This window comes from Topomyia yanbarensis, chromosome 3 (genome assembly GCF_030247195.1).
Source record: "Topomyia yanbarensis strain Yona2022 chromosome 3, ASM3024719v1, whole genome shotgun sequence".
Classification (NCBI taxonomy): Eukaryota; Metazoa; Arthropoda; class Insecta; order Diptera; family Culicidae; genus Topomyia; species Topomyia yanbarensis.
Genome location: NC_080672.1, coordinates 137124594 through 137138681, shown reverse-complemented (window position 1 = coordinate 137138681; position 14088 = coordinate 137124594). Strand labels below are relative to the sequence as shown.

The 14088-nt window shown below is 37.1% G+C and overlaps 2 protein-coding genes and 1 long non-coding RNA gene across 4 annotated transcripts; 2 read left to right on the top strand and 1 right to left on the bottom strand.

Annotated features, from left to right (window-relative positions):
• Positions 1 to 5: 5 nt before the first annotated feature.
• LOC131692364 (mitochondrial tRNA-specific 2-thiouridylase 1) lies at positions 6 to 1822 on the bottom strand. Of its 2 annotated transcripts, XM_058979368.1 has the most exons (4): positions 1765 to 1804; positions 1534 to 1711; positions 1313 to 1478; positions 6 to 1253 (listed from the first exon to the last, which is right to left on the bottom strand). In XM_058979368.1, exons 2-4 carry the CDS (start codon positions 1607 to 1609, stop codon positions 362 to 364), a joined length of 1134 nt encoding a protein of 377 aa, XP_058835351.1. In that variant the 5' UTR covers positions 1610 to 1711; positions 1765 to 1804; the 3' UTR covers positions 6 to 361. The 2 variants fall into 2 exon arrangements, with proteins under 2 accessions (XP_058835351.1, XP_058835350.1); XM_058979367.1 differs by having other exon boundaries at positions 1534 to 1822.
• Positions 1823 to 2673: 851 nt separating this feature from the next.
• LOC131693913 (uncharacterized) lies at positions 2674 to 3100 on the top strand. The gene is made up of 2 exons (XR_009306361.1): positions 2674 to 2861; positions 2922 to 3100. It is a non-coding gene; the product is annotated as an uncharacterized LOC131693913 (long non-coding RNA).
• Positions 3101 to 4448: 1348 nt separating this feature from the next.
• Positions 4449 to 6730, top strand: LOC131692416 (cell division control protein 45 homolog). Its single transcript, XM_058979451.1, has 2 exons — positions 4449 to 5103; positions 5200 to 6730. Exons 1-2 carry the CDS (start codon positions 4762 to 4764, stop codon positions 6547 to 6549), a joined length of 1692 nt encoding a protein of 563 aa, XP_058835434.1. The 5' UTR covers positions 4449 to 4761; the 3' UTR covers positions 6550 to 6730.
• Positions 6731 to 14088: the final 7358 nt, after the last annotated feature.

The following is a 14088-nucleotide window of genomic DNA, read 5'->3' as shown; positions in this document are numbered from 1 at the left end:
TAATTCATATAAAATGTATGTGATTGTTCCAATGAATGTAATCAAAACCATGTCTCGAAAGTTTGTGATTTGCATATAGAAGTTACGTGAAAAGCTGCATGGAAAATAATTGTTTTCAGATAAATTTTAAGTGATTTTTCGGTTCACTTATATGATATACGAATATATATTTAAGATATATATGATAAACGGATCACAATTTTATGTGACAGATCTTACTTATGATTTGCTAGATTCTCTGTTTACCCTATCTCAAATTATTCATGCGAATTACCGTTATGATTAAAGCATTTAAACAAACCAAACACAACAACAAATTGTAATACGTTTATTTACAATCTTGAGGTGAATAACCTTTTCGCTAACTCTGGCTGTAAATCATTGATGGTCCTGGTTTAACTATTCTTGCACTTCCAAAACATTCATCGTCTTTGTAAAATACAGCGTACTGACCGGGGGTGATTGCCGTGAGCGGTACGTCCAACTCAACGAAAAGTTTTTCTCCTCGACCGTCAGTTGTGATAATGCTACAAGGAACCAATGGTTTTGTGTGTTGAAACCTAAACTGACACCTCCAAATATCATGATCTAGCTCTATCGGCTTATTAATCCATACGGGGTTTTCCAGGTATATCATATCGGTTATAAGAAGCGGGTTGTCTATTCCTGACGCCAAATAAATAATGTTATTGCGTACGTCCTTTTGGAAAATATAGTAAGGCCTCAAACAACCCCCGATTTTTGCTTTTTGACCGACAGTCCAGTGGTGGATGCCTTTGTGTCTACCAACTACTTTACCCGTATTGAAATCTACAAAGTCGCCCGGTTTTGATTCAATATACTCCGCTATGAAGTCCTGGAAGCTTCGCTTACCGACGAAACAGATCCCCATGCTTTCCTTCTTTTTGGCAAACCAACCCAATCCCACGTCAGCTGCTAGGCGCTTGACCGCTGTCTTCGTCATACCACCGATTGGGAACATGGTGTAACGCAATGCATCCAAACTGATTTGCGAAAGGAAAAACGTTTGATCTTTGATTTCATCGACGCCGGTTAGTAAATGAACATGGGATGCATCATTGTAGTTTTCGAGGTATGGCCCGAAATTAGTTTTAGCATAGTGACCGGTGGCTATCGCATCCGCCCCCATCTTTTCACGAGCATATTTGAAAAACAGGTTGAATTTTATGTGCCTGTTGCACAGAATGTCCGGATTGGGTGTGATGCCGGTGTTGTAGTCCGCCAAGAAGCTCCTATAATTTGGATCGCATATATGATTTGCAATACTAGAGAGTGAAACAAGAACTTTTACCCAAACACTCCAAGCCAGTATTCTTTGACGAAGTTTACCTGTTGTAAGGGGATGTCCAGTTGACGGCAAAGCTTTTGAGCGTCCAGCCAATCCTGTTCGCCGGAGCAGTAGCCGGATTCGTCTATTAGATCCCAGTTCTTCATGAATGCTCCGTGAATATCATAGCCTGGTAGATGGTACAAATTAGACACAACTCGTTTCATTTTGTAAGGATCTCTCACCTTTGTTTTTTAATAAATATGCCGTAACGGCGCTATCCACACCTCCAGATATTCCAACCACAATTTTTCTGAACATGTTCAAGTTTACATGCTTTAACTTATTGATAAGGTAAACGTCTATAATAATCTTACGCCTCTTTTACGCGTAGATGCGTACCGTACACATTTCACCGTTAGTCTGTAGCATGAACGGCGGTTATGCAATAAGGTATTAAATAAAGTAAATTTTACCGTATTTTCATATAGTATAGCGTAAATAAGCCATTGAGTTCTATGCAAATCATTTCACACACACACACACACACACACACACACTAATTGGCGGTTTGTTTTCCTCCAGCTGTCGTACACGAAACTGTCAGCCAATTTACACGCAAAAATAAAACAACCCACAGAATAAGTTCTTTTAACTTAAATTTAGGTACTTTTGAATTGTTCGTCGTTTTCGTACTTATTAGTGTTGTCAAAAACAAAACGAGAGATTCGACTCAGTCGAGGTCTTCCGTGCAGTAAGGTACTTATGAGTCGTTTGGGTATACTCAAAGTTAGGTAAATTCAACTCAAATTTAAATAAATTAAACTCAAGGTTGAGTTATGATTTTTGCCGAATTTAAATGGAAGCTACCTAAAGTATTTGTAATGCTGTTGAAATGCTCTACACGGTAAAAAAAACTTTACCCATTTTATGTATTCAAATTGCCCATTTCCGGAAGTTATTCGAGCTGTCGAAAAAATAAGTATTTTTTGTTTCTAACAATGAGTACTTTTTATCTATTTCACAACTACTCGATGAGGCAATGTCAATGGGTATATTGATCTTGATAATGGGTGAAAAATCCTAACAACCATGTAAACAAGCTGTGGCTCGGAAAGCACCGCTATGTCCCACACTACTTTTACAGTGAGCGGCAAGTTACGGCGGGTAGCCTAGAACAAAGTTTCAATAGCCTACCGATCGCCAGCATCTACACGCAAACGAAAAACTACCTAAAATTAAAGTACACTGAGCCAAAAAATCATACATTTTAAGTGAAAAAGCACGTAAATATTAAAAATGATCGATCACGTTAAATTCATGTGTAACTATTAACATTCATACCTACATTGATGAATTTCAAATACTACACCAATGACTTTCAACTATACTATACATACATTCTATGTGATTGTCACATACCTAAGTGTTATGTGTAAAGAACATGAACATTATGTGAATATACGATGTGAAAAAAGTTGACAGTTTCAATATGGTTTCTCGTATAGTAACAGCACAAGGCAAAGGAATTACGATCGGAGATACTCAAACACTTTTCTGAAGGTATTTAAAGGTAAATTCAATCAATTATGTACAAAATGAGCAATAAAAATAAAATGAAATTATATTTCAGAATGCGGAAACGGAAAAAAACTGTTAGCATTGAAGGAACCAAAAAAACTACGACGAAGTTTGCTGATTTTCTCAACACAAAGGAAGCATAATAAGAGAAACTATTTTAGCTGCTGATAGTTATGCAAATGCTATTAATTATAAACAGAACATGTAAATATAAGATGCATTACAATAAAATTCCACGTCTATGTATTTATTCACCGTCTTCCACGCTTTTTAAACACAGGATAAGCATTTGAATGCTATTTTAAATGCAGCTTATCATCACATGAAAATCACATAAAAAGTATATGAATTTAATCTAGAAATTATGTGAAATTCATATGGAAGAGAAATGAACCTCACTTAATATATACATGCAGTCGACACTGGTTTTAATTAGATTGACAATAAAGTTTTCTATGTGCGAAACATGTAATATTTATGTGAAAAGTGTTATGGAAAATATTTATATGTTTTCGCATGTGATTGGTAAGTGATAATTATTTTGAGTGTACTTTTGACTCAATTTCGGAGTATCGTGCAGGAAGGTAAAATTAAGTAAATCGTGTTGAAGGTTGTTTCCATGTAACTACGGCAAAAATTAACTCAACCTTGAGTCAAATACAAATCTCGAGAAACATGTCAAATGGTCCTAAGTGCAAGAGAGCCTCTCTTTGTTTACTTTTTCTTTCGATTATTACGGCGTCATCTTAAAACTTTTCAATATTGTTTCAGGATATATCGAAAAACTCTGATTTTGACTAGCTTATTCTGCTAAGAGTTTAGTAACAAAGTATAAACTGTCGAGTTATTAGCGAAAGAGAAAGTTAACATGGAGAAACTGTCATTTGCACTTAGGACCATTTGACATGTTTGGCTAGAAATATGTAATGTAATTTGTATTTGGATGAATTCAATTTACTTAAATTTAAGTTGAATTTACCTAATTTTGAGTATAGGGTGCAAATTAATGCAAATTATTTCACACACACACACACACACTAATTGGCGGTTTATTTTCCTCCAGCTGTCATATGTAGAAATGTCATCCAATTTAAACATTTGAAATAGCTCGCCTAAAGTATTTATAATCGCGTTGAAATGCTCTATGTCACTGTTAAACTTATTCCGTACAATACCGGTTGGTCAGATTACACCATGAAAATAATCCGACCGAAAAGCCATTTTCGATTTGTTTTCCTCCTACTGTGACAGGTGGAGGAAAACAAATCATTGGGCACACTAATACAATTACAGAGTACTCTATACCCCAAACAACTTAAAAGTACCTTACTGCACGGAAGACCCCGACTGAGACGAATATCTCGTTTTGTTTTTGACAACACTAATAAGTTCCAAAGCGACGCATAACTCAAAAGTAAGTTAAAAGAACTTATTCTTTGATTTGTTTTATTTTTGCGTGCAGTTTAAACCGCCCACCCGCCTTTTTGTTTATTGGGGTAGCACAGCATGTTTTGCTCCATATAACTGTAACACCTGGTTATCGGACTTATCCCTTGTTCCTCGACAATCAGACTCAAAACGTCCTAGGTTTGACGTTTCACACTTCAGAAATAAAGCGCGCAAACGAACTTTGAACGTATTTTTAAAATTTGCGTAGCTAAATCGTGAATATTATAAACATTTTTGTCAATTTTGAACAGTCAAGTGTCGGATTTTGTGCAATTTCAATAATATTTATCTTATCAACCATGCTGGTGAAGTCAGTGATTTGTATTTATTTGTGTGTGTATTATTTGTGACAATTTTTATGTTCTTGTGGAACAATAGTATTCAGTATACATGCTTGGGTAATTAAGTTTTCTTGCTCAGAAGCTCAGCTGATCAACGCGAGGATGTTTGTGGATGACCTGAGGACCGATTTCTACCAGCGGTTGATCGGCAAACGAATTCTAGTGATTGTAAATTATGACATCGATGCCATTTGTGCTAGCAAGATTCTTCAGGCCTTGTTCAAATATGATAACATGCTGTATTCGATTGTCCCGATCATGGGAATGAGTGGTGTCGTTCGAGCGTACGCTGAGAACAAAGACGATGTCAAGTTTGTGCTGCTGATCAATTGCGGTGGCTGTGTTGATATCGTGGAAGTTCTTCAACCGCAAAGAGACGTGATATTCTACATTTGTGACTCCCATCGTCCGTATCATGTTTGCAATGTCTATAGTGATGAGCAGGTAAGACGAAATTATTCCACTCACAATCCAAACTACTAGAACATGATAAAGTAGAAAGGATGGCCATCTTAAATTAGCACACTTTGTTACTTCCAGGTTCGAATTCTTGGTGAAGTAAATCCTGAAGAAAGCATCCCGGAGTTCGATGCCATCTTTCAGGACTCAGAGTCGGAGGAAGAGGATGTTGAGGAAGAGGACGTAGATAATAGTGACGATGATGGCGAAGGTCGAAGTCGAGAACAAAACCGGATTCAACAAATTGAACAACAATTACTGAAGCGACGACAGCGTCGTGAGTGGGAAGATAAGCGGATTAAACTCATGTTTGAATACACTCAGTTCAGCTATTATGGTAATAGTTCAGCATTACTAATTTTTGAACTAGCGTGGCGTCTTTCCAAGGATTCAATTGATCTTTTGTGGTGGGCAATCGTAGGATTGACCGAACAGTTGCTCTTGGGCAAAATAGAAAGCTCCACGTACACATTAGCAACGGACCGCGTTCAATCACACGTTTCACGGTTGACTAACAAAGCTAGTGACCAGACAATACAGACTTCAGTGAAAATCAATTTTGAAAACGATCTACATTTAGTCCTATACAGACATTGGAGCGTTTTAGATTCTTTGAAATTTTCCATATATCCAGCCTGTAAGATGAAACTTTGGACCTACAAGGGCGAGAAAGTCATGCATGAGTTGTTAGTGGACATGGGACTTCCTTTGGTACACGCAAAACAAACCTTCAACGCGATGGATCTGGTCCTACGAAAGGAATTCTATGATAAAATGGAAAATTTTTCGGAAAAATACAACCTGCCCGATATTGTGTATGGATCGTTTATATTGCAGTACGGGTACCGAAACAAGTACTCCGCAGCAGACTATGTCTACTCGATGTTGGCCATTCTCGAGTCGGTTAAAAAAGATCGATCACCGGAAACCTGCTTTCTCCAATCGATGGATGCGTTATCCCGGAACAACAAGCAAATCCTAGACGATGGCATTGAAATTTGCAAAACGCTTGTATCTGCTATTTTTAAACAGGTTCAAAGTTCACTGGAAATGCACGCTATATATTCGGCTGGTCCTTTTCTCTACTTTATTTTGCAAGAGGAAATTCCGTTTTTCACCTGCCCGTACGGTCTCATCATGCTGGCACGATTCCTGCTGCGAGGTCACGTAGCCATTTCCCGGAATCGACGGGCCCGGGAGTTGCCGTTGATAGCGGTGGCACCAATTGATCTGAGTCGAGGCTTCTCTCTGCTGGTCGGAACACCACCCGTGTGCGAGGATAGCAAAAACTTTTTCGGCAAAGCGTTCGAGCAAGCGGCCCTTAAAAGTGGGGCTATCATTTCGCAAGATTTTTTCGAAACCTCCGTCATCCAAATTCGACACTCGGACTGTACGAAATTTCTCGATGCGCTAACGGTGCTGTTAAGTTAGTTCAGCGTTCCTACGGAGATATAAATTTTTGGTACATTGTTGTTGTTTTTTGTATTCGTAGGCTAAATCGATCTAGGCTTATACATATTTAATAGGTTAGTTTTACAAATCGGTTTCATTTATTTTTACACCTGACTCACAATATTTATCGATAAAACAAGCGACATAAATATAGCTCGTAATGAATATAATTCTTAAACAGATATGCCTTATTTATGGTGTCCCATGACACAATATATATCCGAAACTTCATACAATATATTTGATTTTCAGGGGGAAAAGTCATTAGGTATAACGTCATTTTGCATCAATTCGTTTGGCATAAAGCCACTTGGCATAACCATAGCGAAAGTCAAGTGGTCGTTTGACATAAAGCCATTTGGCATAAAGGTCATCTAGCATAATCGACTAAAACAAAACTGAAGATAGATTGCCATTTGGCATTATGCTCATTTGGCATAATGATCATTTGGTTTAAAGCCTTATGATATAAAGCCATTTGGAATAATGGAAATTAATCCTTATTACTCAGGTATAGACCTGTAGGTCAATAACCGAAATAATAGGTTACGAAATCGGCAATTTTCTGGGATGCATTTTCCCGAAATACCATTGCCCGAAATGAACTATTCCAAAATTCCGCAAATTCAATAAAACTACACTGCCCATGATCACAAATCAGTCCCATAAAGATAGGAAATAGGAAATCCCATAGAAAACAGGTCAAATACGCGATCATGGACAGTACTGCCATGACACATTGAACCTTTTGAGAAGACCTATTATGCAGCCAACATTTACTTTAGTATTTCATTTTCCTTTAAACATGAAAATTTGTTTGAAGTTCATTGATTTTAAATGCAACTAAAAATTTCTAAGAGTTTACATTGTCAATTCTTCGAAAATATTTTTGATTATACGATTATAACTTATACTTATTATAACGTATACGATTATAACTTAAAGCGTCTGAGATTTTGTTTTCTTTTATACATAATTGCATTTAGCTTTTAATTATTTTTTTGAGTTTTTTTCTTTTTTAAATATGAACTATTCGTGAGATTTTTTCTTCTTTTGAATTAAAGCAGCAAACAAAAGTAAGGCGCCGAAAGAACAAACATTTGGGATGCAAGATACCAATACCATTGAAGATACTACAGTGTGTCCCACATTTATACGTTCACCGTATAAATATGGGACACACTTTAGTATCGTCAACGGTATTGGTATCTTGCTTTCCAAATGTTTGTTCTTTCGGCGCCTTACTTTTGTTTGCTGCTTAAGTTCAAAAGAAGAAAAAATCTCACGAATAGTTCATATTAAAAAAAGAAAAAAAAACCTCAAAAAAAATAATTAAAAGCTAAATGCAATTTACTATATATGTATAAAAAAACAAAATCTCAGACGCTTTATACTACGTTCACACTACGAGTTAAAACGTGTTTTAACGCTATCTCGATGACATTTTTCTTGTTGCTAATTATTATAACATGTTTTAACTCTGAAGTGTGAACATAGTATTAAGTTATAATCGAAATCAAAAATATTTTCGAAGAATTGACAATGTAAACTCTTAGAAATTCTTAGTTGCATTCAGGGTGAATAACCCTGAGAATAACTTTTTTCATTCAAGCTTACTGAACCAAATTTTCTAAGTTTATTTTAAAGCCCAATTTACGATGTTTTTCAAAATTTGGAAGCAATGGTGCGTTTTGTTCGTTCCGAAGTTTAAGTGAAAAAATTTGTTCCTGCATTTATACGTTCACTAAGAAATATAGTTTTTCCCAAAAAATGTTTTATTCAAGTAAATATCCGGTAATAATCAACACTACATTTATCAGTCAATCGAGTTCCTTTCATTTTTCAGTACAAGTTTTCGTGACCCGAGCTTTGAAATACAATTTGCATCCGTTCTCGTCAACTTCCTTCTAAAATCTGGAGCTTGGTTATCTGTCACAACAATCAAGGCTTGCTCATCTAAAATCGATAAGTTAATATTTTTTTCATTTCTACTCGCTTATATCTTATATCTTGCTCCTCTTCAACTCCTTTTGTGAATGTGAATTAAGGATGCAACATCTGTTTAATAACGTTTTTGTGTGACAGTGACTCAAATTTTAATAGTGTGAAAAAATCCGACATATATACACGATACATTTGATGTTCGCTAATTGATTTGAATGTTTTGCCTTTCTCAATAGAAAGGTATTGCAATTGCTCTGAAAACCGACTTTTTAACGGAGGCCCGGAGGGCCGAGTGACATATACCATTCGATTCAGTTCGTCGAGTTCGGCAAATGTCTGTGTGTGTATATGTATGTGTGTGTGTATGTATGTGTGTATGTGCGTCTGTGTGTGTGTACGCGAACACAATCTCACTCACTTTTCTCAGAGATGGATGAACCGATTTTTACAAACTTAGTCCCAAATGAAAGGTGCAACGTTCCCATAGGCTGCTATTGAATTTCTAATGGATCCGACTTCCGGTTCCGGAATTACAGGGTGATGAGTACGATCACGCAGAAAACGTCGATTTTAAGAAATTCTGCAATGAATGTATAATGGTGAAAAATTTTCCAAAATGTGACCACAACTGCTTCGATTTGTAGTACTAGGTCATTAACAGCCATTCAAAGTCTCTTTGGTCACATTGGCCACCATCATCGGTTCCGGAAGCCCCGGCGGAAGTATCCAAATTCAGACTAACAGTCACATCGGTTTCTCGGAGGTGGCTAGACCGAATCAACCAAACTTAGTCTCAAATGAAAGATGTTGCGTCCCCGTAAATGGCTATTAAATTTTATCCCCAACCGACTTCCGGTTCCGGAGTTACGGGTTGTGGCGTGCGATCACATAGCAAATTGTGATTCAAACCGATACCCCGATGGAAGCAAAAAAGGTAAAAATTTCGCTAAAATGTCTCTCAAATAACTTAACTTTGCAGTTCTAGGTCACCGACGGCCAAACAAACTTTCGTTGACTACATTGACCACCATAGACGGTTCCGGAAGTGCCCAGGAAAAGCGGCCATCTTTCATAACTAGCAAACTCATATCAGTTTCTCGGAAATGGTTGGGCCGATTTTCACAAACTTAGTCCCAAATGATAGCTCTATTATCCCCACAGATGTCTGTAAAATTTCGCACGGATCGCTTGTATGGTTCCGGAAATATAGACTGAACGGTCCGGTCACACATGAAATTCCCATATAAGCCGGAACTCAAAATTTTTTTCAAAGGGGGGACCCCATGAAATTTCAAAAATCGAATTCGTATTTTTGATGCCAAACATCTTTAAAATGCATGAAACGTCGAGATTTTATGTTATCACGAAATTTTTGCCTTTCTCATATAAAGAAAGGCTATGCAATCACTGTAAAAATAGACTATTTAACCGAGGCCCGGAGGGCCGAGTATCATACACCATTCGATTCAGTTCGTCGAGATCGGCAAATGTCTGTGTGTGTGTATGTATGTGTGTGTATGTATGTGTGTGTATGTATGTGTGTGTATGTATGTGTGTGTATGTGTATGTGTGTGTGTATGTGTGTGTGTCATTTAAACTCACACAATTTTCTCAGAGATGGCTGAACCGATTTTCGCAAACTTAGTTTCATCTGAAAGGTATAACGCTCCCATAAGCTGCTATTGAATTTTTAGTTGATCCGACTTGCGGTTCCGGAGTTACGGGTTGAAGAGTGCGGTCACACAGCAAATTCCCATATAAACTGGTACCACCATAATGTTCAAATGATGTAAAACATATTAAAATTGATGTAACATTACTCTAGTTTACGGGTCTGGATCACTAATGATCAATCAAAGCAGCTTTGACCACATTGGCCACCTATGACGGTTCATGACGCCCCCGGGGAACCCGCCAAGTTCCTAAGCTAATATCACACCCATTCCACAACGAATTCTCTACCGATTTTTACGAACTTAATTTCAAATGAAAGATACAGTAATGCCATTGACTGCTGCTGAATTTCATTCGGTTCTGACTCTTGCTTCCGGAGTTACAGGGGTGTTAGTAAGGATACACTGGAATTTCCCATATAAATCGGTGCAATCGTAATACCTCAGAGGCTAAAAACTATTGAAATGGTCACCAAATTACTTCTAATCGTAGATCTAGATCACTGATTGCCAATCAAACATTCTTTGAATATATTGTCCACTATCGACGATTCCGGAATTCCGGGCATATTCCACAATTAAAGTCACATCGGTTCATCGGTGACGACTGAACCGATTTTCTCAAACCAAGTCTCAAATGGAAGGCAAAATATGCAGTTGAGTATTGCGTAGCCGCCCCTTCCGCCCCTCCCCCTCCCCACCTTGCCCTTACACCTCCCTCCTTCATCACTCCCCTCTTCTTGGATCACCCTCACGCCCGCATTTCCTTCATCCACCCCGTATACCAAAATAAGATGAAGGATTTCTGACGCATCCTCCACTCCCACTCTACTAACCCCCCATTCCCTCCACTTTTAAACCCATTCCACCAACATTTCAAAATATAATCACATGAAGATAACATTGAACTCATGCTGATTAAGCTAATTAAATATTATTCTTTTGCCTTTCTTATATAGAAAGGTTATGCAATTGCTCCAAAAACCGACTTTCTAACCGAGGCCCGGAGGGCCGAGTCTCATATAACATTCGACTCAGTTCGCCGAGATCGCAAAATATCTGTGTGTATGTATGTGTGTATGTATGTATGTATGTGTGTATGTGTATGTGTGTATGTATGTGTGTGTATGTGCGGATTTGTTAACAAAATGTCCACATCGGTTACTCGGAGATGGCTGAACCGATTTTTACAAACTAAGATTCAAATGAAAGGTATAATATTCCCATAGGTTGCTATTGAATTTCATTTTCAACCGACATCTTGTTCCGAATTACGAGTTGAAGAGTATGGTTACAAAACAAAATTTGTTGATTTTTCCAAATCGGTTTCTCGGAATTTTCTGAACCGATTTTGACAAACTTAATTTTAAATGAAAGGTCCATCAGCTGCTGTTGAATTTTGTGTGGATCCGAGTTCTGGTTCCTGAATTACAGGGTGATACGTACGATCACGCAGCAAATCCCGATTCTAACGAATTCTGCGATGAATGTAAAAAGGTGATTTTTTTTCCAAAATGTAAACACAACTGTTGAATTTGTAGATCTAGGTCCCCAACAGTCATTCAAAGTCTCTTTGGCCACACTGGCCACCATCGACGGATCCGGAAGCATCCAAAGTCAGAATAACGGTTATATTGGTTTCTCGAAAATGGCTAGATTTGCTCAACTTAGTCTCAAATGAAAGGTGTTGCGTCCCCAGAAACTGATATTAAATTCCATCTCCATCCGACTTCCAGCACCGGAGTTACGGGTTGTGGAGGTCGATCACATAGAAAACTCCGATTCAAACCGATACCGCGATGAATGCAAAAAGGTGCTCTTATATATACTTACCAAGTGTAATTAGAATGAAAGACATTTCCATAAAGTTATATTGTACGAACCAGCTATTAAATCATAGTTTGGAGAAATGAGAAAGGCACAATTGCACCTCTAGGTGGATTAAAACAGGTTTTTTCTTTTCATTTTATAGTACAGGTTTTGCGCTCTTAAGGTTTTAGTATTATTTGAACATAATTATTAACGTTTCAATGCTTATTGTATTCTCTTTTCTCTTCATTAATATATACTGTTCACTTTTAGTTTTTAATATTTACCCTTTATTTTACTCTTTATCATTTACTCTTTAAACTTTAAGCCTCACTCTACGCTTTATTCCTTACATTATTAACATTGCGTTTTCTTTACTCTACGCTTCACTCTTTACTCGTTACTCTTTGTTCTACTTTGTTCACTCTTTACTCTTCGTTTTTTCTCTTCTGCTTTTTTTAGTCATTATTTTTTGCTCTTTACTCGTTACTTTTTTGCTCCTTGCTTTTTGGTATTTAGTCTGTACTCTTTAGTCTTACTTTTTATTTTTTTAAATTTTTTGCTCTTCACTCTTTGCGTTTTACTATTTACTATTTATCCTTGTTCATTTACTCTTTATCATTTGCACATTATTCAAAACACTTCTGTTCACAAATATTTCTTTACTCTTGCTTCATCGTACGACCATCCATTAATTCGTCATAGCATCATATGAGATCTTCATCCCATTATAGTTCGTTTCATCCTTTACTTTTTGCTTTTTAGTCTTTACTCTTTATCATTTAAACTTAACTCTACGCTCTATACTCTCTTTCCTTTACTCTTAACTCTTTACCATTTACACTTTACTCATAGCTCTATTCCTTATCAATTTCTGTTTACTCTTCACTTTTTATAATTTAACTTTTTAGTCACTACTCTTCACGCATCTTTACTCGTTACCCATATTTACTCTTCACTCTTTATTATCTACTCGTCACTTTTTACACTTACCTCTTTATACTTCGCTCTATTCTACATATTACTCTGTACACTTCATTATTTAATCTTTTCAATTTACATTCTACTCTTTATTTTTTACACTTTACTTTTTATCACATTACTCTACACTTGCGAGATTTTGCTTTACTCTTCACTCTTAGTTGGTTTTTACTCTTTACTTCATAGAGTTTACTCTTTATTCTATACTCTTCACTCTTTACTCTCTGGCCCTTACCTTTTATTCTTTACTCTTTGCTTTTCACTCTTTACTCTCTGGTCTTTACACTTTACTTTTTATCCTTCACACATTATTCACAACTCTTTAGTCTTGTTTGATCGGGCCACCAACCCTCAATCCGTCATACCATCAAACGAGATCCTCATTCCATTTCGGCAACTTATTACCGATGCTCACTCAGCATAGTTTGGTTTTCTATCTCTCTCTTGCAGTATCAATCTGTAAAGAAGCAACTGCGTTCGTTCGTGCATCGTGTTGTAAACTCATTTCTCATTTTATTTTAATTTGACCTGTGTTTGTCAAATATGAAAGAATCCCCTATTTTACCAACCAAATATAAATGCCACAACCACAGATCAGTTCCACACTGGCCTAAATTTCCGATGCACTTAAAAACCTTTATTAGAAGGTATAAATCGTATATATCGTTATAGGTCGTTGTATAAATGTTGAACATTTATTTTTCTTTTACTGGTCCATCTTCAACAGCAACGAACAGGAATTCTCGTGATATTAAGGTTAACACCAATTTAATCTCGCTTCTAAAACACGACACCTTATGTACGGTGCAGAAGCTCAAGAGCAAGCACCTTTGCAAAACAAGAAGAGAGCGAGTGCACTCTTTCGCACACCGCGTACGTGAGAAAATGAACCCATGGCAACGACCCATGACATTCTCGTCATACGGCGAGGCATTGCCAATTCAATCTATCAATTTCTTTGCTCCGATGCATTTCCGCTCAAGGGAAATATTGAAATCACTCATACACACTCACATGTTTGCAAAATTCCCACTCGGAGGAACCCAATCCTAATTTCGCTTAATTTCCGAATGATTTTTGACCACTCGAGGCCCGGCCAAATCATTCCCAC